This window comes from Phaethon aethereus (genome assembly GCF_964289735.1).
Source record: "Phaethon aethereus genome assembly, chromosome: 10".
Taxonomy (NCBI): Eukaryota; Metazoa; Chordata; class Aves; order Phaethontiformes; family Phaethontidae; genus Phaethon; species Phaethon aethereus.
In genome coordinates, this window is record NC_138586.1 from 16,686,477 (window position 1) to 16,712,897 (window position 26,421).

The window sequence follows — 26,421 nt, forward strand, 5'->3', positions numbered from 1 at the left end:
CAAAATTATATGCACAGCTCTCCTTGATTTTTTTAAAAATAGAAACTTGTTTTAATTACCTTAGAAAAGAACTTGTGAAAATTCATCTTGTAGGGTATATGCCATTTTATTTAACTTTTTTTTTCCCACCCTTTAGCTACAAACATACAGATGAGAACAACTTAAGCTGTGAAGGTCCACCTATGGAGATTCCTGGAGAATTCACCAATAAACTGAATTTGATCTACACTTACTCTGTGACATTTGAAGTAAGTATTGAATGTCTTGCATTAGTATGTAATTCCCCAAAAGAGTGAAATCAAAACTACTGGATAATTTGCTAATAGCCATAACTGGATTAAAGCAGTGTAAATTTCATAAGGACAGTCTTGTGATGCAGTTTTCCCAAACCCTCTTACTTTTCTATTGTTATAGTTTAATTGACAGTTGGAATGTATAAATAAAGACTTTTTTCCCCCATTTTATTACTAATAGAAAGGCAGTAGATTGAATAACTGCAAGAGTTGTCTTCCTTGAGGTATGCTCTGTGTTTTCAGAGTTCCTTCAGGGTACAGAGAGTCTCATGTTGAAGAAATGTTTAGATTATATTTGAGATGCTTTTGCATTATGTGTTGGTTTTAGCATATTGTAAAGCTGTTTTTTCTAGTGAAGTTGCAGGTTTTGTCTCGTTTTGGTTTTTATTTTATTCACCAGCTTTTTTCTCTGAGTAGGTGGCCATTGATCTTTTAGAGTTAATGCTCTAATGCTTTAGTCAGCCTGTTAGGACTTCGAGAGGAGGAAATTAGGCGTTCTTACAACTGGGTCTTCACCCCAGCATGGAAAGTGAGCCTGCTGTGAAGGCGAGAATAATTTGGTTCAAGCTGCTTCAAATCTTGGTACCTTGGTTCCAGTCTGTCCTGAAAGCTTGGTTGTTTTTCTGATGTAAGACACCAATCTTACAGGATTTGGGCTTGAGACCACCAGCTTTATTTTGTATAGGCAGTCAGGCAGCCGTCATACGGTAACAGCTTTCATTCTACCAAATTGAGTTTGATTTGCTCCAGTGACCTTGAGGTGCAAGGCTCTGTATCCTGTTACTTTTCCCTTTAGACGCCCAATCCTCCTTAGGTTCTCTAATTTTACTATATGAATGAGCCTCCTGTCTATGAACGTTTGTGTTTAAATCTCGATGACGTGAACTTTGCCCGGTTATTGACGCAACGTGTTATGCACTGGGGTTGCCTTCTCCCTTCCCCTGGGGCCTGGAGCAGGTGAGGCTTCGCTGCCATGTGTTCGGGCGCGTCCAGCAGATGGCGGTCGGCACCGCTCCCTCGCCAGCCGCTGCGAACCTGCTGGTTCACTCCGAGGGCCCTGAGCCTCCACTGGAAATAGTGCCGGCGACGTCGTCTTTTTTACCAGCAATCTCAAAATAAGGGGAGTACTTACTAGTGAAAAGTATTTTTCAATGGGAGAACATTAGTTTTAAAGCAGTAAAATGCCTAACTTTTATGGTCCTTTCTAATACGGCAGCTGACTTCTGGTGAGAAAGCTATGGTGTCTGCTTTAATTCACCGAAATAGGCAACGTGTTTAGCTCTGTGCATGTAAAAAGTATACACAATCATGCCTGTAATGTTTAATACACAAATGTACAAAAATGTGAGCAAACTTTAGAACCACACTTCTGAAACTCTGTCCCCACTAGCTGTGAACTACTGATCAACTACTGATTGAGCTGATAAAGAGCAACTTACGGCAATTTCAGCCACCTTGTTGTGTTGGTGCCATTCTTCACTGTTACATATTCTTGATCCAGAACATGAATCAGAACTTAAAAATTCTAAGTTGCAGACATACCCTAAATTTTTAGAATTAACTGTACATATTTATCACGTGGTGAATAAATGAAGAAGTTCTGCTGAACTTTATGCCAGTCAGAAGATGGAATTTGGTAGCAGGACAGTCGACGTACATCCCATGAGACAAGCTGCGGAAGGAAGGTTTGAGGTCAGAAAGAATCATCACTGGTTCAGCTCTCATGAAGTATTTAGAGGAGGAGATAGAAGAGAGTAGAAACGTCTTTTGAAGGTGAAAGTTGCTGAATGATTTCTTCTTAAATCCTTCACAGGGATATCTGGAAATGAAAGTTGTTTGCCAGGAATCAGAGTGGACAATAGTCTGTATCAGATACCATTGTGGTAGGGAGTGAGGAAGCCTGAGCTAAATACATTAAAGATGATGAGAGAGAAAATTCCAGGGCAAACTAGGAACATACTCATAGAGTATGTTTAACAAAGTTGAAGTTTCAAGATCAATGTGCTATGCTGGGGGTATCTTGCAGTGATGGCATCGTTGTTTTTCAGCATGCATTTGGGAGCAGCAGGCAGCTATGTACCGAATCATGGAAAGATGAGGCTTAGTTAAGCCTCAGTTGAAGGTAGAAGACGTGGATAATAATAAACAAGATATTCTTTGAGAGGCTCAAGAGATAAAAAGAATTAATGAAAGAGGGAGATCTAACATCCAGGGTTGATACCAAGCTTAGTAAAGCTGAATGGAAGGTTTGTGGAAGAGATTTGATGCGCTTATTCCTTCTCGGAGACTGCAGCAGACATGTACTTGTTTCTATTAATTGCTATTTAATTTTTTTATAGGAAAAGAATAATATTAAGTGGGCTTCCAGATGGGACTACATTTTGGAGTCCATGCCACATACAAACATCCAGTGGTTTAGGTAAGATTTGCATTTATTCAGTGAATAACCTTGCAGGGGAGCACACAGAGTTTTTATTTGTGCTTCTAGGGATATATAATTTCTGCTGTGGTAGAACAAAGTCAGTTAGTTTTCAGGCAAGAAAACTTTCTTGTTTTCATATGTGAAATAACTTTTATCAGTCATCCATCTCTTGGGAGCACTGTACTATTGCATTTCACCAAAGGAATGCACCGTTAGTGTCCAACAGGAAAGCAGCCTCCATCGTTTTACTTTATCATCTCCATTCTGTAGAACTTTTGAGACGTTGCTGCTCTGCAGTGTTCTTATTGTTGCTGTCTGGCTTTCTCCAACTGCCAAGTGAGAGGTACATGTGTGTACTGCATGTTTTGTACTCGGCAGCTGCTTATTGTAAAAAGAAGGGCTTTTTTTTACGAGTAAAAGATGTATATGAAAAGCTCTTACTTCCTTCTGTACCATGCAAATGATATCAAGTAAGTATATAATTTATGTTGGAATGTTAATGTTTTGCAACATAAAGTGTTTGAAAAAGCTAATCTGATTAAATGTCTCTACAAAATATTAAGTGGCATGATGTAGATTTCATTGTTGATAGAAAATCTACTTGACAAAGCTTGCTTTAAAAGCTGTAGCTGTTTCACTAGGGAGATTACTTCTGAGCTACATAAGGAGGAAAATAAAGAAAAGCAATATGTAACTGTCTTGAGAATTAACAATATATCATAAAATACTGTTCTTCTCACTCTGTTTCTTTAGAAATCATAAAGGTACATAAATTAAAACAGTTTTATCTTCTGTGGGTGGGAAAATACTGAAAGATCTGAATGACTTGAGTCTGAATATCTAAGGCTATTCCTCACACTTGAGCTGTATGTGTGGTATGAATTGGAGTGCATGTCCTGAAACCTGAATAAGTGGATTAAAGTTTGACTTTTCCTTTATCTACAGTATAATGAATTCCCTCGTAATTGTCCTCTTCTTATCTGGCATGGTGGCCATGATCATTCTGAGGACTCTTCATAAAGATATTGCAAGATACAACCAGATTGACTCTTCTGTGAGTAAGATTTACAGCTTTTACATGAGCATGTTTTTCTGGTGATAGTGATGTTTATCAATTAGTTTTGAATACAATCTAAAGAGATGCATAACTACCAAGAGTTTGATACATGCTAATATATCTGGGGGTTAAAAATAGTTGTATTTCATCTTTTTTAATAGCAGGAATACATGGGCAGATGTGATTGTCTTACTTTTCTAGCGCCATTTGATGAACTTGTAATACGCAAGGACAGACCAGGTTTTAGAAGTATGTGGAGTGATTCACAGAAACTTTTTTTGGTAGTGAACAAACTCATATTGGAAATGTTAAGTTCCTTTATTCCAAGGTCTCAACCAAGGAAAGCCTCTTTCTTTAATAAATACTTTCACAGTTTACCAACAGCCACAAGACACGGTGCAGACATTGAAAAGGGTTCTGGCATTGGTTCACCATCAAGATGTGGCCTTGTTCCTGAGCCCTATGTTTGCATTATGGAGTCAGTCTGGACATGTAGCTGGTGGTATGACACTGACCTAAGCAGCCAATATGTTATTTATGGAATCTCTGTCCTTGGAGATATTTGAAATCCATCTGGACATGGTTCTCGGTAACCTGCTTTAGGTGACCTTGCTTGAGCAGGAGGGGTTGGACAAGAGGACCCCCAGAGGTCCCTTCCAGCATCCAACCATTGAGTGATGCTGTGGCTCTGGCAGCCTGGGGTTATATGTAGGATACCTTGTCAGTGCAGCCCTGTTTTAAGTCGTATTACGTGGCCTTAGGACAGCACCTGCACTGTACTGTTGCAGAGACATCTGTAGCACAGAAGCAAAGACTTCGCTACCTACTTTGGCATATTTTCTTTCTAAAAATGTGGTTTATAGTCTGAACAACCAAACTTGTGAACTTTTGTTGATAACTATCTTTTCCCTTCTTCAAGAGATTAGGCTTAAAACTACTGCAGCCAAGTATTCTCCCCATTGTAATGAAGCTGCATTAGGATGCACAATGGCTGTAATTTTTCCAGTTCCAAGGTGCTATTTCTTTATAGACATTTGTCGTATGGCTTGTCTAGAAAGCAAGTGTGCTAGCACATGACTTGTGAAGTTTGGAAAGTTTGTGGTCTAAGTTTCATGAGAAGTGTGATGCTATGCAACTTCATAAAGTGAAGTATTAAAAAAAAAAAACAAACCCCAAAAAACCAAAACAAAAAACAAAACTACTATATTGGATAATTATTGCAAAAAGGATCAAAAATTAAACCAACGGCTAATAATGGAGTGAAATTAGTGTGAGGATCAGTAGTTGTCATGCTAAATGTCATGGGAAAGGTTCTGATTAACATAGACTAATACAAACTGACATTGCCTTTTGTCTGGGGCTAGACACTATGGTGGAATCACATACTTTGTCTCCAGTTAGGAGACCATAATATTGCAGTTCATGTGCAACACAACTTCTGATCTCTAGCTCTGTGCAAACTACTTGGTGTTTGTGTAAATGATTCTTTTTTTTTTTTTTTCTTCCTTAATTCTCCTGGTGATCACTGTGTCAAACTGAGGCTCGTTTGTCTGACTTAATGTAGTGACTGTAGCTTGTTGCCATCCGACTGAACCCTTTGTGAGTTCTTTTGAAATAGGTAGTCCTTAAAATGGGAAAGGAACAGGTCCCTATGGTGGCTTGCTGCCTTGCTGGAAAATAATGTAACTGATTGTGAGTTAAAAAGGCTTGGCCAGTTGACCATGAGTGAAAGGCTGAGCAAAAATTACTCTTTCTCACTGGTGGAAGTGGTATCTGCAAGACAAAGATGAGAAATAATGTCAGATACTACAAAGGTTTGAATTTTCACTGTTGTTGCTGTCTATCTGGATAAAGAAATACTTAAAAATGCACAAAAATGTTTCATATTGAAACTAAAACATCTGAAAGTACTTTTGTTCTTTGTGGTTTTGATATTTAATATCTTTTGTTAATGCAAATCCAGACAGTAATTAAAGTGGAAGAATTTCTCACATCCTTCAATTGATCGTTTTTGTGAAGATCCTGTTTTATGTCTCAATTAAATTATGTTCAATATCTTATACTGTGTTGTCTTTATTAGTTGGTCATTCTTAATGTGATAAAGAGCAAGACTTGTAGAAGCTTGATTAGTTTTTATGGATAACAGCAGGGATAGGTGGGACTTTAAAAAAAAAACCACAATTTTTTATTTTCTTGCCGCTTGTAAGGGATTTAAAGATGTGTTGCAGTTCAAGGAGCTGATTTTAAAAAGATGTGAAAAAATTGTGCAAAAGAGGGCCTGAGCTGAGGAAGCTGCAATGAAACAAATTAGTATCTCGCACTTAGGGAATGCCGGTGATTCTATTTGGAAAGAGATAGGCGCACAAGCCAGCGATTGTGGTCTTAGTATGCGCATTTAACATTCAGCTAATACCAACTGGCTTTTAATGCGATGTAGATTTAGTGAGACATAAATTAATGAAGTGTTTAGAAATTATTAGATTACTTTTAGCATCTTACGAAGAAGTAAAGGTTTCCGAACTGAAAAGAACTCATGTCAATATCTTTTCAACAGTGAGAGGTAACACTTGTCCTTTTTTTTTTTTTTTTTTTAAAAATCTCTTCGATCGTGACTGCTTAAGTGCAGGAGACAAATCTTTTTTAGAGAATTTTGAGAACTAGGCTAAATTAATGGATAAGATGAGGATTACTTTAGGTGTGCAGTAATTACTAGGTAATTGGTATTAATGTTTGGATAACTAATGTGTAACATACTTTTCTTTGAGAATTAAGCAACACTGGTAAATTAATACAATTTGGTGCTTGTACCTATAAGGCTTCCATTATAAATGGTGCATTGGTCATGTTACGCCTATGAAAATCTACATTCTTTAAAAAAGTGTTAGCAAAACTTTTGTTGTGTTACACTTACCTCTTTAGAAAGTATGTGTTGGGTTGCCTCTGTGTTGATGTTTACAAAGTGGTATTGTTTATTTGCCTAGCTGGAAGTGAGAGCCAAAGTGAAGACTGAAGGCGGAATGATGTGAAAGAAGCATTTTCAGTATTACTTACTTCTGCTACAAAATATGCTTTAGTTATATAAATGATCTTGGAGTCCTGTCTTGGATTTTATAGTTATATAAATGAAACTGGAGGTTTGAGGCATTGTTTATAAACACTTTAAAAATTTACAGTAACTTTTAGCAATTGGCCAAGATTCAAAAGTATCTTTTTAGATTTTCCTCAAATATTTTTTTGTAAGTATAAATTGTGGTTTCCTACATGGATTAGTTGTACAATTCTTATCCTCATCTTTGAACTCTAAAGGTTAGCAATATAAAATACTGCTGAATTCTTTAAAAAACAGTCTGGGAAATACTCCGACTCATAGCTAATTGGCCTGTAATGGAAGAGTTTTATTAAAAATTGAGCTTTGAGACCAACACTATGGCCTATAGGCCCCTAAAAGGTAAATCAGGGGTCTCTATCTGCCAAGCTTGGTTTCTCTTTATTTTTCTTAAACAAAGATATTTACTATGTAGCTATATGTTTTTAAGTTTGTATTAAAAACAGAGGGTGTCCTTTGAGTGCATTTGCCACATTTGGTATTGACAAGAAATCTAATACCAGCCATTTCAAATTAGCATAACATTTTCCTTGTTCTGTCAGGAACTAGACAGTAAGCCTTTATTTCTGCTTTGTGTTCACCATTTTGAAAACAGATAGAGATTTGCTTCAGATGGGAACCTTTTAAATTCTTTCATTCATTACAACTGCCTGGGAAAAGTCTTTCTTCTGTCTTACATGAATAACTTTCTCATCATTTGAACTTGTCATTGTAATGACTTGTAAGAATAAGTGTGGTCTTTATGCTTCTTTAACCAACAAACCTTTCTTTACTGGAAAAGCAATGATGTGTTGGAGTTACACCTAGATATCTGGCATCATTTTCTTTGCAGGCATAGTTTTGTTTTGTGGTTTGGGTGGTTTTTGTTTTTTTTTTTTTTATCAAAGTGTTATCTGGTGTTTAATAGTTTTCAATTTTTCTAGTATATCAGACTTTTGAGAGTAATTTCTAGCCAAAAAATGCAAGCAGAGATATTAGTATGGGGAAGACAAAGATAATCTTCCAGGAAAAAAAAATAATTACATAATCTGTCACAAGATGCCCTATGTCATTCGTCAGTTTGGTCTATATTCTTTCTTACCCTATTCTTTGTGCGCTGTAATTCTAGCGGTAAGCAGTCCATTGAACTAAACTCAATACTCCATACTCCTAGGTTGAATGAAACCTGTAGCTTTTAACTTTGTGAGGAAGAGAGTGGTCGTCTTGAGAGGCTGGTTATTTGTGGTCATGTCTATTTGGGGTTTTTTGTGAGGGGAGGTGTTTGTTTTGAGTGACTTTTCAGTAAAGTTTTATTCTTCAGCAGTGGTTCCTTAGCACCACTGGACTGAGGATCCCCCCACCCCTGTGCCATCCATCCGTTCATCTCTGGCAGTGGGACAAAGAGTGTTGGTACTTGCCCCTGGTGATTCTAGGGAGCAGACTATCTTCTGGAGTACACGGACCATTTCATTCTTTTCCAACAATATTGGAATTGAGACTGATTTGCTTTGTAATGGAAGCAAAAAAAAAAAAGAAAGAGATAAATTGTTGAACTAAACTGAAATGCTATAATCCAAGTTAAATTAAATTGAATGCTTTGTTTTAGTTTAAATTTAGAATGATGTTACATGGTTTGGCTAATTACATTTTGTGTTTTCTTGCTTTGAGATGAGGATTTCTTGACAAATCCTGCCTTTTTCTTTCACTGAACCGTTAGGGGGTTATAAAATCAATAAGTGATGAATCAGATGCAATTAGTGTGTCTTTGGATCTAAACTGGAAGTTAATCAAACTTTAAATATGTATTTTGCATCTTGTTTGTGTTAATTCACTACTGCATTATGAATTTTTGCTAAAGACATTGTTGATTTTATACAGGAAGATGCCCAAGAGGAATTTGGCTGGAAGCTGGTTCATGGAGATGTGTTTAGACCCCCAAGGAAGGGAATGTTACTGTCTGTCTTTCTGGGCCAAGGAACACAAATTTTCATTATGACATTTATTACTTTATGTAAGTAACCTTATTAAGGTGATGTGTTTGTAGTGTAGTAGTGGAAGATGCAATTATTAAACAAATGATAGAAGCCTGCTTTTGGAAATGAAGTCTTCCTTGTAGTAAAATAGAATACTAATACTGTTTCATAACGATAATCTCGATACCTTCAGTAATGCTTGTCATTCAAAACCTTGTGATATTTGGGCTAATTCAGATTCTTCACGATTGCAGAAATGAAGCTTCCTTGTTACAAATTTCTTTTTAAAAAAACAAAAACAGGTTTTCATGGTGTAAATTATACAAGGATCCAGTAATGCGAGTTCAAAGACATGTAATCAAAGCTTTAATGTTCTCAGAACACTTTCTATCTAATACAGTTGACACAACAGCCTGCAGTCATGCAGAAATAGGAGCAAGAATGTACACCAATGAAATAATTCTGACTCAACATTGAGATAATGAGAACCATAGATAGCTATATATCCATGTGATGATGTAACCTGTCACAAGTTGGTATTTTATTATATGCTACCTATAAAGTATATCACCATTGCTTTTCTTGCTGTACAGTAGAAATGAGAAGTATACTGATATTTATTACAGAAGAAGAATTTTTCAAATTCTGCACTCCAGGTTTTATTCAGATTTTTTGGTCTTTCATAGAAGAGCTGCTTTTTTTTCTATTCATTATGTGATGCTGTAAGATTAATAGAATTTTCTTGATGGATTTGTTTATCAGTGTTGATCACAGCTCTTTGTAACTTACTGAACTGCAGTAGTTTCCTGTGCAACCAGTTTAGTATAGAAATAAATTGTGGGGGGAATAATCATTTTTAGATGAAGAGTTTTTTCTGTTTAAAAATATTTTCTATTTCTATCCTACAAAAATAAATTTCTGTTTAAAAACAAAACTTTCCACTAGAGATCACTGTCAAACTCCTTTTCTGAGAATATCTCTAGGCTGGCCTCTACAACTAGTTCAGACACAGGCAGCTTTCTTTTATTGAAGAGGCGTATTTTTCAAGATAACACATTCTTTAGTAAAGTCTTGTCCATCATGGTAGCTGAGAGCCTTACGTGGATTTTCAAGCAAGTGACTCATACCTCTAAGATCTTCTGTCTTCACACTTATTTCTACCTTAAAAAAAAAAAACAAAAACAAAAAAACCACTGAAAACAAACCCCAAAACCCCCAGCAACTTCTTCCCCCCACCCCCAAACCGACCAACAAACAAACCCCTTAGTTCTGTCAAAGGTTTTGGCTTTTCCAGATCCAGTGTTTTCAGATGTCCTTTATGCCACTTATTAAACTTCCTTTGTTACTTAGCATGCTTAAGTATTGACCATATATGTTTACAGGATGACTGTAGGATTTTGGAAGCAGACTTCTTCAAGCTGAAATTTGGTTCAGGTTCATTGTTCATGTCTGTGTGACTTTTTTATTTTTCAGTCTTTTGGCTACGAGATACCCTCTGTTTAAAAAACGAGGTGGAAATAATGCTTTATTATGAATGAAATAGTGACATTAGCGGTATGGTCATGTGATTCTGATATATGAGAGCTTATGCACATAGTCTTCATTTAAATATCTGGTAGTGAAAGGGATAAACCTGCATAGTGGTATGTGTTACAGAGGAATGTTGACATGTGCCCACAAATGACTAAATCTTTTTGTATCTTTAGTTCTAGCTTGCCTTGGTTTTCTTTCTCCTGCCAACCGTGGTGCTTTGATGACCTGTGCAGTTGTATTGTGGGTCTTACTGGGCACTCCAGCTGGTTACGTGTCTGCTAGAATGTACAAGAGTAAGTACACACATTTGTTTAACGTGATACAGCAGGTCAAATTCAGAATTGCTGGGCTTAATGTAAATCTCAGACTGGAGCTGGTGTCTCGGACATCAAATCTGCTCTTGCTGCTGTACTGCGAAACAGTTGGAAAAAGTTCTGAACTTGAAATTGTTTTTACTTTTTCCCTCAGCATTTAGAGGTGAGAAGTGGAAGACAAATGTTTTGCTTACAGCTCTGCTTTGCCCTGGGTTAGTATTGTTTCTCCTCATTCTTTCCTTTATTCGTAAGTATAAATGAGTCTGAGCTGGGAAGGAGGGGGGGAAAAAAGTGAATTCTTATTGTTATACTTGTGTGTGGGATTATTTTCTTTTTTTTATCTTCTCCAAATTGCTGTTCCTTTTGTATATTGCCTATCTATGAGTACAAAGAAAAGTGAATTCTCTGGAACTGGAGCCTAGTACTCTAGAACGCAGCTTCTTAGCATCTTGTTTTGTAATCAGCTGTGGGGGTAGGAGGAATGATGTGATTTGTTTGCAAGGTAGAGGCAGAGCCTTTGAGAATCGCTACACCACAACATTAGGCATAGCGAGGGTATAATTCCAATTTGGTACCACTTAACTTGGTATGTACCAGGTAATCTTCTTTTAACAGTTAATAGGTGTGATCACTTTGTTATGAAGTACCTGGTTTTGTGGTAACTTTGGACAGCCCTTTAGGCAGAACCTCTGTCACCTTAATTATAGTATCAGTGTTTTCTTTTAACCATGTAATTGAAAAGGACATAAGAAATTAAATTATGATTTTTTTTTTTTTAAAGAAAATAGCTTTTATATTAAACTGCTATACTAAACAGTAGAAGAAGTTTAGTGTGCTTCTGGGTAAGAATAATGCAGAGATTCTCTTAAATTGGTTATAATCTTTTTATATAAATGTAGGTAGTGTCCAGTTTCGGATATGGCTGTAGCTTGGCCATCATACTATGGCCAATACTGTCATGCTTGGGAAGGGTGATAGTTCTCCTACCTTTTGTTTTGTCATATCTCTCAAGACCTTTTGTGGGAGTTAAGTTCAGTGAAGAAAGGGAACAGAAACTAATTTCTTCTTAAAGCCTTCTGTAGTTCTTGGTTGCAACTTTGGGTACATGAAGCTACCTTTGACAAATGTCCTGGGCAAAAGTTGAGGAAAAGGTTATAAATTTTTTAAGGTATCTCTCCCCCCAAAAAGCCCAGAATGAATAAAACATGACTTGGTTTTGAGTATAGTAGAATTTTATCAAATGGCATGTAATGCATTTGACAACAGCTGAGTGCAGTATTTCTATAAGGAAATCTTATTTCTAAACAAAATGTGCTTCAGTTTCCCTGCTGTCATTTAGATATTATCTTGAGGGAGAAGAAAGTATTTATCGGTGGAAGAAATATCGTGCTGATCACTTAAACTCCCAAATAAATTAAGTTTCTTAGAGGAAGGAAAATGATTGGGGATGGTAGAATAGGAACAGATGTCTTGATTATGCCATGCTAGTTCAGTGAATTTGCATAATATCATAAACAGCCTAAGGCCATTACAGTCTCAGTAGACTGATGGGAGTTCATATTTGCAGTATTTTTTTTCTAGCTTTGGAGGGGGTACGTGGGGTCTATGTTACGAGCTTGGGCAGATGATAAAGACTTACAAATGGATTTGATTTTTATTTTTTGTTCAACATGATGCTTACACCAGGTGTCTCTTGGGTGTGCTTATGTAACACCTTTATTCCCCCAAACAGTTCTGGCAAGCATAAGGCCTCTCCTAGGAAGAAAGGAGCCTGTCTATTCTCTAATCTTCCCTACGTCCTTTTTTAATTAAATATAGTAGAGGATGCATGTCCACTTCGGGGCAGTGTAAATTCTGCCTCAGGAACACTTTTTTTAAACAAAACCCAGATAATGGTGCACTTTGCAGGGGCCCTCGCTGAGGCTGAATTTTCTGTGATGTGTCTCTGAATCCATGAATAATGGCAATTCAAGCAGGTTTTTCATGGAGTTCCCTTGCAGTACATTTTGCTTTGCTTTCAGAATGGGATGGGTTTGAAATCATCATATGTCTTGGAGTTGTTTTCTAGTGTTTTCCCAGGATGTTTAGAAAATGAGGCAGATGTACTAAACTGGGGAGAGAAGAACAGATCTGGAGACATGTCATGACTGATGCAGTCTTTATTTAAATTCTCCAAAGGTGTGGGCTACTTAACTCCATGAGGTCTTAATGCAAAGATTCTAGTTGTAGGGAAGAACCTTCTTTAATCCAGACTTCTGCTACCATGTGCTGTGACATATGCTGCAGCAGGGTATACGTTTGTTGTGAGAGTGACGTGTGGCTTCCCAAATAGGAGATTTTACTATCACTGTGGTTTTTTCAGAGGGAATTTACTGATTATAAAGGACCTAAATAAAGGATTTAAATGACTGGCAATAATAGGAAAGGTGATTTCAGATAAGAGGGGTTTTTTTATTCACCAGCAGTGTTCTTTCGGGTCCAATTCTAGGGCCAATTCTGATATATTTATCAACGATCTGGATGCAGGAGTTAAGTGTACCATTAGCAAGTTCGATGATGCCAAACTGGGAGGTTTGACTCTCTTGACAGGCAGGAGGCCTTGCAGAGGGATCTAGACAGGTTGGAGCATTGGGCTATGATTAATGGGATGAAATTTAACAAGTTGAAATACCAGATTCTGCACCTAGGATGGAGTAACACCAGGCACAAGTATAAGCTGGGAGAGGAGTGGGTGGAGAGCAGCCCTGCATAGAGGGATCTGGGGGTTCTGGTCAGCAGCAGGCTCAACAGGAGTCAGAGTGTGCCCTGGCAGCCAAGAGGGCAAACTCTATCCTGGAGTGCATCAAACACAGTATGACCCGCTGGTCAAAAGGTGATTATCCCACTGTATTCAGCATTGGTGCAGCTTCACCTGGAATACTGTGTGCTGTTCTGGGCCCCACAATTTAAGAAGGATGTGAAGGGCCTTGAATGTGTCCAGAGGAGGGCAGCAAAGCTGGTGAAAGGGCTGGAAGGAATGTCCTATGAGGAGCAGCTGAGGACTTTGGGCTTGTCTAGTTTGGAGAAAAGGAGGCTGAGGGGCAACCTCATTGTTCTCTACAGCTTCCTGAGGAGATGAAGTGGAGAAGGAGGTGCTGAGCTCTTCTCCCTGGGAACCGGTGATAGGACATGTGGGAACAGTTCAAAGCTGTGCCCGGGGAGGTTTAGACTGTTTCTGTTACTTTTGATTTTACATGCAGGGTCTTTATTTAAGTAGTGGCTTTATCGTAGACACTTGCATTAGAAGCATTGGATGTTGCAAGCGTTTTTACGTTAACTGCACTATTGCTGAAAGTAACTAGTGCTGTTACGGAATGAAAGATGGCAAGAAGCCACGTTTTTCTGATGCAGACTTTAAACTGGTTTATGTTTTTTGTTAGGTTTTTTTTTTTTAAATACTAACTGATATTTATTTTTTCCTGAATATTTTAATATATTTTCTGATCTTTTATTAGGATTGTCTTTGCTGATTTCTTCATTATGAATCTCATTCTGTGGGTGAAAGGATCCTCAGCTGCCATCCCTTTTGGCACTTTGGTTGCTATCCTAGCTATGTGGTTTGGAATTTCTGTCCCACTGACCTTTGTTGGTGCATATTTTGGCTTCAAAGAGAAGGTAAGGCTTTTCAAATACAAATTTGAAATACACCTGTCCTCTGTAGTTGAGCTATCGAATCCCTAAGCATACAAGAACTGGTTGGATTGAAACGTCTATGGCCCTATGATTCTAAAGTGATGCTTCACTTTGTCATGATTTTGAAACCACTATATGCTTGTAATGTCGCACTGAACTTTTCTTTTTCTGTCCATTCACTAGAATCAGAATTTAATAGTGCTCTTGGAGGTCTTGCTTGCCTTTTGTACTGAAGTAATACCTCAGCAGATTTATTTTCGAAGCAGTAATTCAGAATTGTTTCAGATCATACTTTACTAGTTTGAGGTAGTGCTAGACAACTAAAAAAAGTTGTTTTTTCTTATTAAGGACTGACCAGGTTTCTTTCCTTTTGTTCTGACTTGCTTACTAGTCAGAATAGTTGGAATATCTAAAGCATGTGTGGGTTTTTTTCCTAGTGATGGATATCAAGTTTCTAGTTTTCTTGATTTGGTAACTTGTGATGGCTTATGAAGTTCAGTTATGTTTATCAAATCTTTAGATGCTAATATTAGAGAAAAGCAATCTTGTTTATGATGTAACAATTTATCTTAATTTCTTTCGAAGCCTATTGAACATCCAGTTCGTACAAACCAGATTCCTCGCCAAATTCCAGAACAGTCCTTTTTCACAAAGCCGTTGCCTGGTATCATAATGGGTGGTATCTTGCCCTTTGGCTGTATTTTTATTCAACTTTTTTTCATTCTGAATAGCATTTGGTGAGTATCTTTTTTTTTTTTATAATAAACACACAGTGAGTTTGAACATCCCAAACCAATTAATATAAGGAATAAACCAATTTTTAAATTTTTTTATCTTCTTGCAGACTTTTGTGGAAATTCCAGAATCTGCTTATTTATTTCTGGTTTTAGAACATATAAAACTAGGGGGTTTTTTATTGACAACTGCAAAGTGTGAAATTAGAGTCCTGTTGCCTTGTTTTATCTTTCTGGCTCTGAACAGCACAAACATGTTTTCATGCTGTTGTGGTTAGGTGAGCCTAATCTCTTTGTGTAACTATATCATGATTTATGAAACTAATATGACTGACCAGTTTCAGCTGTTAAACCAGAATCAGGTCAAGATCTTGGGATTCCATGTTCTGCAAAACAAAGACTCCACCCCCTGTGAAACATCCACACCACTCCTAAATCTTGTCAAAACCTAGTCAAGCAGGTGCACGGAAAATCAGTGCAATCTTTCATACCTCGCACAATGTAAATATGAAAGGTTTAGTGTATTGTTGTTCGATGGGAAATACTAACCTGAAAGTATGAGGTTTTTAAGGTGCTCTCTGTTTATGTTGAACTTTCTTACAGAACAGGTTTTTTTCTAAATCAGTTCTTAAATGCAAATATATTGGCCTTTCACATTAGTCCTCAACAGAAGTAGAAGTCTTGTCATATAGCTATGCTGGAAAATATAATCAGCTGACAAACAGGTATATTCTGGACTTTTGTAGTTCTGAATTGTTTCTCATAATTTATCCTACAGAAGGGAAGCGTGGAGGGAATGTGCAACTTCAACTCCCTCTGTCAAATCTTATACTGCAGTAATTGTCACCATCACTCAGTAAAGTTGATTAGGTTACTTCCTTTATCTGAAAGTCACCAGCAACAAGCATATTTCCCTTGCGTTTGTTTTTGTGAGTGTTTTTCTGTTTGGTTAGCCCTTGGATTGGTGTCAGACTTGGTATAGGATAAAGTGGGAGTGAAGGAGCATCTGTTTGATATAGTAAGGAGGTGCAGAGACACCTGGAAAACTTAGCTGCAGTAGGAGGAAGGAAGTGGATATTGTACTCTTCCCCAGTTACAAGTGATGCAAGAGTCAGGGGAGCTAAAGGTCTTCTCAACAGAGACCTAAAGTAATAAACATCTCTGAAAATGGTCCATAACTGTTCTCTGAAAGTTTATAGATGCTGATTTCAGGGGAAGTATAATTGAAGACTGAGCATTGCTTTGTGAAGCAGTGGTTTTACTACTTCTAGCTTGAATGAATGTATATTTACAAAGAACATTCAGGTAGAGTAAACTTCTAAATAAGCCAAGAGTGATATAGACAAAATTACCCCAGTGGTGTGGGGTTTTGGGTTTGGTTTTTTTGTTTGTGTTTGTTTGTTTGTTTATTTGATTAGCTTAGGATCTGGCAAAGTAACACTGTAAACTAACTCAGAACTTTAACCAAAAAAGAGACTTTTGTTTCATTTTTTTTTATTCTAGGTCTCATCAGATGTACTACATGTTTGGATTCCTGTTCCTAGTTTTTATAATTCTTCTAATAACATGTTCTGAGGCTACAGTTTTGCTGTGCTACTTCCATCTGTGTGCAGAGGTAAAAAGTACAGTTTTGATGTAGGTACAACTTGTAGCTGGAAGATGTTTAAAAATAGAGCTGAGATATTCACATACACTGTGATGTGCTGGACACTGAATGGATTGTATTGTCAGGCCTCAACTTTGAGAAAGAAAAAAGTAGCTATGTGCCCTGCTGGAATTTTTTTATTTTTAGATACATTTTGAAGAATTAAATGTGTTTCATAAGACAATGTTATTTTTTAACTGGCTTATTTATATTCTGTTTTCTACATGATGTCTCTTACTGAATGGTTTATTGTTTCTTTCAGGATTATCATTGGTGGTGGCGATCATTTTTGACGAGCAGCTTTACAGCGGTTTATCTCTTTATCTATGCAGTTCACTACTTCTTCTCTAAACTACAAATAACAGGAACTGCTAGCACCATTTTATACTTCGGTTACACAATGATCATGGTCTTAATTTTTTTCCTTTTCACCGGTAAGTACAGTGTTCAAACTAAAATAAATGCAGAGCTTTCTGTTTTTTAAATGGGAAACATGAGGTGAAATTTAGACTATCTGAAATGTTAAATATAATTTATAACTCTTTAGGCAGTGTCACTTCTATGGTTTGTGACACCACACATCTCAGTACAATACTCTTTAGGGTTTTTTTTCTAACTTGAAATTATTTTTAATTATAATATAATTAATTTTCCTTTATTGTATATTATATCAGCAGTGAGTTCAAACCATTATATTTTCAAAGTGCTGTTCTTGTTCGCTTTGGTATCAGGGGTGTTTAACTTGGTTCTGGATTTCATAATTGGTTCTAGAAGCTCTGTAGTTAGAGATATTGTGCTCTGTATATGGAGAATAAAAGATGTTTTCAGTTTTTGCTATTAGCAAGTAATGCAGGTTGGTGCTGGGGGAAAAAAAGGGAATGTTGACAATACAGAGTTCTGGTACTGTTAAAGGTGGTCTTACCTGCTCATTAAGCACCACTTCTTAATGACAGGAATGTACCTTAACTGGAGGAAACTATTTGAAAGAATGGCTCTCCATTTTTAGTAGCCCAACTTCTGATGTTAGTTATACAGACTGTCTTCTACAGAATTACTCTAATGTTCATAATCACTTGGCTCAAACTATAATTTCGAGGTTGATTTGATGTGAAATCTGTGCCAGATTTACCATGTGTTAGATGAAATTAGAAGCTCTTTGAAGGGCACTGGTCCTTAAAAATAGCCAGGAGCATTTTCTATTGGTGTTGATCATACTGCTGCTGTTGTATATGTGGTTTTCACACATGAAGTCAGATCTTCTATGTATCACTGTATCATGAAGTACTGCAGTGGTAGAACTAGAGAAAATACTAGTTCATGTATAGCAGGTTGTTCCATAAACCAACCTTTACATTCATTCCTAAGATTTGTAGTAGAGGATCTCTTTGTGGATGGCATGATGATTTGGATTGTTACTTCGTAACATCTTCTACCTGATTATTGAAACCTGCCGTAGTTTGTGTTGGCTTTATAAAATACATCTTTAACTCCCTTGATGCAGTTAAAAAGGAGTGGCTAAAATAAGTAATGAAAGTAAGTCTTAGCATCAGACTTCAAGTTTGTCAGTTCAGCAGTGAGAAGGACCTCTTTCCATCTTTATTGCCTCTAATACTGGTTGAGTGTGAAGGAAAAAAAATCACTGTTGATGATAGAACACTGAAGAAGATTACTGTATGGGTTTGAACAAAGCAACTACCCTGTAGAAATTACATTTAATAACATTAACTGGAACTTACTGCTAGATTTTGAATATTGTTTGTTATTTAGACCTGTGTCTCTTCCAAAAAAAGTAAAAAGAAAAAGTTTTAAAAAGAAATGGGGGTGGGTGGGGAGGGAGGATTTAATTCTCTTCATTTTTAATTATTAGAGGACAAACATAGAAGCTGGCATATTGCCAGTTAAACCCCTGCTTAAATCCTAGCCAAACAGCCAAGCTCCAGATGTCCTCTGCAACATATATATATCCCCCAAACAAACTATAGTGTAAAATGTTTTAATCACTTTTAAACTAAAGCAATATGTTAATGTGTGTCTGGGTTTTAGCATAGGTTAGTTGCTGTTCTGCCAATTTCAATTTCACTTAGAAGATGCAAATTGATGGAATTAAAAATATCCCTTTTATATATAAAATGATAATTGAAATTGTCATGGCAGCTGCTGAAATGGTCTTAAAAGCTTCAGATGTGCTGATCCTGGAGTTCTTGATGTGGAGGCTAGTGAGGCCCTAAAAGTACAATAATAAACTGATGTGCTGCTGTTACTTTTGCAATGTCCTTTTTTTGTAATAGAAACATGACAGTGGTGGCTATGCTTTATTTGTAGTTCATGAAGAAAGCTGGCTGCTGGCTATATGGTTGCTTTTTTTTTTGAAGTTGAATGCAGTAGCTAGTCGCTAGAAAGGTAGAATGTATACGGAGTGTGTAATAAATCCTTGCTAATACAAAACACTGTGATAAATTTCTTTCCCATATTTAATTTGATAATTGATTTTTTGGGGGCTCAAATGTAAGCTATTATAGGTAAATGACTCAAGCAAAGTTTGGTGTAAAATACTCCTTATAGCACTTGTCTGTCACAAGTTTATGGAGGTGAGGGAGTTTACTACTGTAGCTTTACACATTGTGCACAGTAATGGTGTTCTTCCTGTATGTATGTTCCCAGAAAGGGACCTTGATCCGTTTCACTTAAGTCATCACTAGGTATTTAGGTTTTCTCTCTTTGTGCATATTAGGTCTCAGCACCTGTGATGGAAATATAAAGGGTAGCATTAAGCATTAACATCTACTACGTGGTGGTGTGTTGTGTCACAGTGGACGTTACAAAAGGAATTGTAATGAATAAGTAAATAGGAACTGAATGCTTGTATGGCTGCAAGGACAATAATATAATCTGACCATTGAAATCTAATGATTAATGTGCACACCCAAGCAAGACCATTTTATTTTAACGTATAAAGTGCGGCTAATCTTTCAAGAAATAATAAGTGTGGTTGAAAGGGGATAGCTACATGATTACATGCATTTTATGCTAGGAGACGAAAAGATGCTGAACATAGTCGAAGCATATTGCTTTACAGTGACCTCTATTTTTGAACATCATTTTCACTTGTGAGTTAATGCCATTTTCAAAATTGAGTTTTGATCTTCTGGGTGGATTGTGTTTAGAATCCGAGATTCTGAAGCACCCACCACTGTGCGGTGATTGAAACCAGTATGATACAGAGAGCTTTTAAGGTACATAAGAAGTATCAGCCAAGTGCAGAGTGCTTTTCTATTTGCTTTCTTAGAATCTGTTCGTGCTTTGAATTCTTTTTTCTTCATTAAACAATAAAGCTAGAAGAAACGAATAGAGCAGAACAGTCTGCTTAATGTATTTTCACATTCTGTGCAATCCTTGTTTTTAATTTTGAATTTAAACTAGTTTACTAATAACCTTCCTTTACCTAGTTAGATGCTAGCTTGTGATCTTCGTTCTGTGTATAGGAAAGCTGTTGTTGAGTTGTAGTATGTGTTGCAGACCACAGTATTCAACAGTATAGAACCTGGAGGACAAAAAGATAAAAAAAACCCCTGAGGTGTCAGTGTCTCCCTAATAAGTATAAATGGATGTATTGGACATATTTTGCTTCTTTGCTAGAGAAATTACTTGACATCTTCACAACTGGATTCTTGAATTTTAAATAGTTCCTGCAAAAATGGTCTTTTAGCTCTACCTCCTCAGGGTGATCAATGGTGTACAGTGGGCTGCAATGCATTAGGATGGCATCAGTTCCCTGGACTAGTAAGGGTTAGTTAGAAAGGCAAACTCTTAAAATATGAAGGTCACCCACCTGGGGAAAAATAAAGGTCTACCCTGCAAAAGTAAGTTCTTAAATGTATGTCATTCAGATGCTTTTTCATTTAAGTTAAGTTGGTGAGTGTTTAGGATTGGTTAAAGTAAACATTAGCCACCAAACTAATTTGTAATATTAGATTGAAACAAACAGATTTTACAGGTTCATTGGAGGCATTGGTGTCAGGCTTGGTATCTCTGTGCTGTGTCGTTTGATAGAGATGTGCATATGAAAGATGTAAAAACTTTAAAACGGAAAGGAGTTTGACCATCAGAAAATAATTTTAGAGGTCCCAACTCTTTCAACTAGTGGTGTTTTTTTGTTTGGGTTTTTTTTTTTTTTCTTTTTTAATACTTACTGTTAAAATTTTCTTAACAGCTTTAAAAAAAACACCTTTGGGTATTTGTTTTCTGTCATGTTGTGTTCATTGATGTCTGTCAGTGAAGCAGTAAGCTGAAGAGGTATGTTCCTTGATTGATAGTGCTTCAAAACTTTGGTTTTGGTTTGAATGTGTTTTGAAAGAAACAAATATAAGCAAGGCCCAAGGGTGGTCTTACCTAAAGCTTACCTAAATATTATTACTCTAATGAGGCACATTTTAAGTAAGGGATGATTTTAATTTTGGTGCAAGATGTACTTAGAAAAATGGTCAAGATTGAAGAGCTGAGTATGCTTTTCAAGTAAATACAGTTCAAGCCATGCTACTTGAGATGGCAAGATTGTATTTTAGCTAGTGCAACTAATAATGGCAATTTTACTGGGTAAGGCTACGGTTGTAGGAAACTGATTATGTACTTACCTGTATTTTAAGATTGGTCTTAGTCAAAGTAGCTAAAAGGGGAATCTAAGAACTTGTTAACTAGTCAGCAGTGGCCTAAAGATCCAGTATGTTGATGCTTTCCCATATAAAGTGCTAAAATCTGCGACAAGTGGCAAATTTGTGAAATGGGCTAAAATGTAGAAAACCTTTTGTGGCTAGAATTTTCAAACAAGCCAAACTAGTTCAGAGTTATTCTTCTTCCACAAGTCGTCATTAATTTGCAGATCCCTTTCTGATTGGGTTATTTACTCCTGTATAGGAAGTTGGAAGCTTTTTCACTGAATAACCTTTTGTGGACCTTTTAGTGGTTCACGGAGTCACAAGCACGCCCAGTTCTGAGGTGGAAAAAACACTGAATTTCAGTGGAACCAGGCACTGTACTGCTTATGTTCTTAAAGTTAAGCCCTTCATTGCACTAACATAAGCAATCATGTAGGTAAAACAGCTGTATATGGAAACCTTATAAATAATATTTCTTAACTTACATTAATTTCTGTCCATTAATACTGATTTTGTAATACCAACACAACTCTGTGCTGACCCAAGCCTTTGGAAGTTTCTAGTCTGTGCTTGGCCTATGTTATTTTTTAAAACGGAGAGTACTAAAAACACTTAGTTGAATTCTCCCTTCTAAACCAACAGTTGGATTTTTGAGGTGGATTTTCAGCCTAGTTGTGTTTCTGCCAACACTTTTAAACCATTCTGATCTCTGAGTGTCACATATACTACTAGGAGAGGTACTTTTAATAGATGATGGGGTCCTTAGTTTGATGTTGTTTTTGAAGTTTCTGGTCCATAGAGCTATCCGCATTTGGAATTTATAGGATACATTTGCTCGTGGGAGGGAAGAAGAAATTACAATACTGGTAAGCCCTAATTATCAGTGTGGAGGTAACAACAGAAGGAATCTCTCCTGACCGGAGAAAACATACTAGGTAAGGCTGTATACTGGTGATGAGTCTAGCCTTTCTCTCCTGATCTTATCAGTTCATGGTTCAAATCTGGTGTCTGACAAACGTGAGAAAACATAGTCTTACTCTAGTTCCAGTACACTGGCAAAATTTCTGATAAATTTTTAAAAAGGAGCAGGGGGTACCTGGTCTTTGATTTGCTAAACAGACTTTTTTTTAGTAGGGAAGTTGAAAATCAATGTTACTGAAACATGTGAAAATCTGTTTATAGACTAAATGCTGTTCACAGTGTGAAGTCTTCAGATTCTGCTCTGAATGAGGCCATCTTTTGTAGAAAGCTGTTGTATCAGAAAGATTCAGAGTGACAAGGACTGGAGGAATACACTGTGGGTTTAGAGTCTGTTCCCATATTAAGTTACGGCATGCTCAGAAAGCTGTGATAAATCTCATTCTTGTGTTACACATTTTTGTTACAATACTACAATTTTGTTCTAGAACAGCAGGTAGATTTTTTTTTTTAAAGTATTTGATCTGTTAAACATTTGGAAGAAACGTTGCTTTCAAAGCCATGAAAGGCTCAAAGTGGGCTGTATTATAAAAACAACTAGAAAGCAGATGTTGACAACCATTATTAGGAAAAAACCACGAGAGTAAGGCTCAGAGTAACAATGCTGATATTGGAGTATTGGGCACAGTAGGAAGGAGTGAGAATTGACCATAAACTGCAAAGACTTAGCGATGTCAAGCCTACAAAGAAATTAAATTCCTTCTGCGGTTGGTGTCTGGTCTCCTATCAACAGCAGTAAATCTGCTATCTCCTACTGTTTCAGAGGATGATAACTGGAAACTTGGAGGGAAAGGATAATCTGGGGCATATAATAGCAGGCTGTGAAAAAGCCTTTAACTGCAAATATACATGGTAGCATGAAGAACACAAGAATTGGCATACAGATAATAAGCATCCAAAGATGGGTTCCTCACTTATCAAAAGCATAGATATGGCCTGAAAGACATACATGTAATAAATGTAGAAAAGACAAGTGCTTTATAAAGAATCTCCGAGTTAGTAAACAAGTTACAGTGAACTAGTGAAGAAGGTTGGAGCTGATGTTAAACATGGACTGTACAAACAGAAAAGAATGAATGTAAAACTGGAGGAGCTGAGTGCATGTGCATGATCTTGCAAGTGTAGCTGGTAAAGGCTGTCACAGGGCTGGCATGTAGCTGTGTCTTTGAGAGTGAATTAGCTGAAACTGAGACCTTCCCTTTTTTAGTTGGTAAGGCTTAACATCTGTGTCGCAGTTTACCCCTAGGTAAAAACATGAGGAACAATGCATTGCTCCTCTTAGAGGCTTAAGACTTAATTAATTGAATGGAACTCAGTGTCTCCTTGCATACAAAGTTCTTAAAGTAATTTAAAAATAAATGTGATGGACAATGTCTTTGCAGTTGCCTCATAATAGTGGCTGTGGGGTGAAAATTACAGACTTGTTCCTCATCTTAAAGGTAGAAAATTGGTTGGTATGGACTAATCTTATTTACTGTCGTCTCCTGTCTTCATCATCTTACTCTGCACTGTGCTAACTCAAGCCACAGGACTTGACACATGGCTCAAAGTTCCTCCGGAAGGTAGTTGTTTTGGTTTTTTTCCTCCTACTGTTGGGTTGGATGACTAAAGAACTGGATTGGTAAGCAATCAAGGAAGGCTACATCAAACCAGACCACAGGTCTGCTACCCAAGCACCCTAACACCAGTACTCCCAAGAAGGGCTATGAGAGCAGGGCAAGTGTGTACTGGTACTTTCTCCCAGCCTTCCATCAGCTGTGGCTCAAGGGCTCTCTTAGCACTTGAAATGGTGTCTCTGTAATTAATACCCTTTGGTTTTCTTTGTTTAGGAATTTATTCAGTTGCCCAAACTAGTGTATGTGTTTATTGTCTATAGTGACCTGTGACAAGAAAATCCACAGTTTTAATACACGTTACACAAAATTATGTGTTTTGGTTTGTGTTACTGCTAGCTTCATTTGATGCTTTCTCCCAACTGCTATAGCACTCAGGGCATTGCTTTAGCAAAAGGAAGCAACAGGATAGAGAGAGTAAGAAGTTCCCAGTTCTTGAGTATAAATAGAGCATGATGAACAGAAAACTGGGCCAGGTGATTTTTTCCAAGGCCTTGTTTTGTGGCATAATTCATATGTGGCTGTGAACTACTGTAGACCTAAAAAGCCCAGGTAGGTGTTAACTTTGTGTGTATATAAAAGTTAATTTCTTAAATGATACTTGTGTGCCTGCTAGAGGTGACAGTAGCATAACCTTCAGTGGTTTAAATGTACATCAAGCAGCCTGGTCCTAAAAGTCATCTTTGATCTAAATCAGTAACTTAGCCTAGGGATGAATGTGTATTGTTAAATTTAACAAGTGCTGTTATTCTGGATAGTTAGCTGGATTACAATGTTGTATTCTGTCCTGCTGGGAAGTACTTGTTAAGATTTTCCTCTCAGAGCAAACTGAAAGATAAACTAACCATTTTCACTTTCTCATTTTAGGGACTATTGGATTTTTTGCCTGCTTCTGGTTTGTAAGTAAGATTTACAGTGTTGTGAAAGTGGACTGAAAAGCTTCAAAGTGTCTTTTGAACATATCTCCCTTGCTGTTTGATACTTTTTACCATGTATTGAAAAACATCCTGTGTAATTATTCTAATTTGTAAATTAGAGCAGAAGAGAAGACTACAGGATAAAATGCAGATTTTTATGGAAGGAAGTGGCACCATTGGAAAAAAGATTACAACCGTATACTCATTGATCATGTTAATTCTAATAATTCTAAACATTATATGCAAGATTTGATTTAGGACAAAGAAAAATTCTGTGAACTAGTTTATTTGAAAAATGAGTGCATTATACAGTCCTCCAGCTGAAATTCCGTGTGATTTTTTTTTTTTGGTAACTCTTTTGGCTACCATTTATATACCATGAAAGCATAGGGCTGCCAAGTAAATCTATGTAAAATGTGAATTTTTTTAACTTAACTATGATTGTACATATTATCCTGCACCTTCTTTACAACTAGATATCTTCTTACAAATGTACATGCATTTAGTGTAATGTAGACTTTATTAAAAATATCGACACTGGTTTTTGTTCAAATAAAACTGCACAACTCTAGCTGACTTGTTTCCTTTCTTGTTAATTAGACCTTCACTGCTTGGACTCGGATCGCATTAGTTTGACCAGTTGATAGCGCTTGACTTTTATATTGTTTATAAATACTTTACTTGGGCTGCAAATTTTCTATGCAAGCAGAAGGACTGGTAGGTCACATGAATCCATGTCTGTAGGGTGGGCAGGGGCTTCTGAAGCTGCTGCTGCCGCCATTACCTGTGCCTCAGCTGTGTGCTTAACTTTCCCCAAAATATTTTTTATCAAAATGCAGAGACCTTTTCCTTCTTTTAGCCCTCTGAAACACTGCTCTCGTTGTTCTTCATCCTGTGAAGACTGTGTGCAGCTCGTCAGGGAGTTTAGCCACAAATCTAGTGTGCTTGGGAATGGGTGGTTCTTGAAGGTGAAGACTGCCTTCCTGCTCTGCAGAGCTTGTACTTAAATGCTGGGTAACATGAGATGGAGTATCTTAATAGCCTCTTCAGTTAGAAGATTGCAGGCATTCTTCTCTTAGGAATGCCAAGGCTTTATAGAGGCTCCCCAAAACCTTGAATTGTGCTTGAAGCTGAGCAGAGAGTCGCTGCAGACATATAATTCAAATGGCCATGTTACAGACCCTGCTGGAGATGAATGAGAGGATGTTCACTCAGCTTAATGGGTGAAATACTCAAAGCTTATTAACTGGCATATGGAAACATTCATCGCTGGAAGCTGCTTTTCAATGTTTAAGCCCACAGTTTAACAAAACCCAAGATGCCTCCATATCTTTTTGTAGTCATACAAATACCAGATAATTGTAGTTGATGATTAATATCCTTTCCAAAGTGTAATCTTTGATACGAGGATTTCAAGTCTCACCTCTATGCATAGTTGTTCCTTCCAGGTTACATAAACATGGGACAGATTACCTGGCTAAGCTGGGATGAGTACCAGGCTACATCTTCCGAACAATGCCTGTGGCATAAAAA

General features: G+C 37.0%; 1 protein-coding gene across 1 annotated transcript in view; it reads left to right on the top strand.

Annotated features, from left to right (window-relative positions):
• LOC309408198 (transmembrane 9 superfamily member 2-like) overlaps positions 1 to 24,906 on the top strand; it is a gene marked incomplete at both ends in the record, with an annotated part of 33,989 nt that extends 9,083 nt beyond the window's left edge. The window contains 11 exons of the mRNA XM_082003977.1: positions 137 to 248; positions 2,633 to 2,712; positions 3,661 to 3,769; positions 8,736 to 8,868; positions 10,537 to 10,656; positions 10,832 to 10,889; positions 14,172 to 14,331; positions 14,935 to 15,086; positions 16,587 to 16,698; positions 16,991 to 17,162; positions 24,839 to 24,906. Coding sequence (XP_081860103.1) covers positions 137 to 248; positions 2,633 to 2,712; positions 3,661 to 3,769; positions 8,736 to 8,868; positions 10,537 to 10,656; positions 10,832 to 10,889; positions 14,172 to 14,331; positions 14,935 to 15,086; positions 16,587 to 16,698; positions 16,991 to 17,162; positions 24,839 to 24,906 — 1,276 coding nt within the window. The remainder of the gene's footprint in view (positions 1 to 136; positions 249 to 2,632; positions 2,713 to 3,660; positions 3,770 to 8,735; positions 8,869 to 10,536; positions 10,657 to 10,831; positions 10,890 to 14,171; positions 14,332 to 14,934; positions 15,087 to 16,586; positions 16,699 to 16,990; positions 17,163 to 24,838) is intronic.
• Positions 24,907 to 26,421: the final 1,515 nt, after the last annotated feature.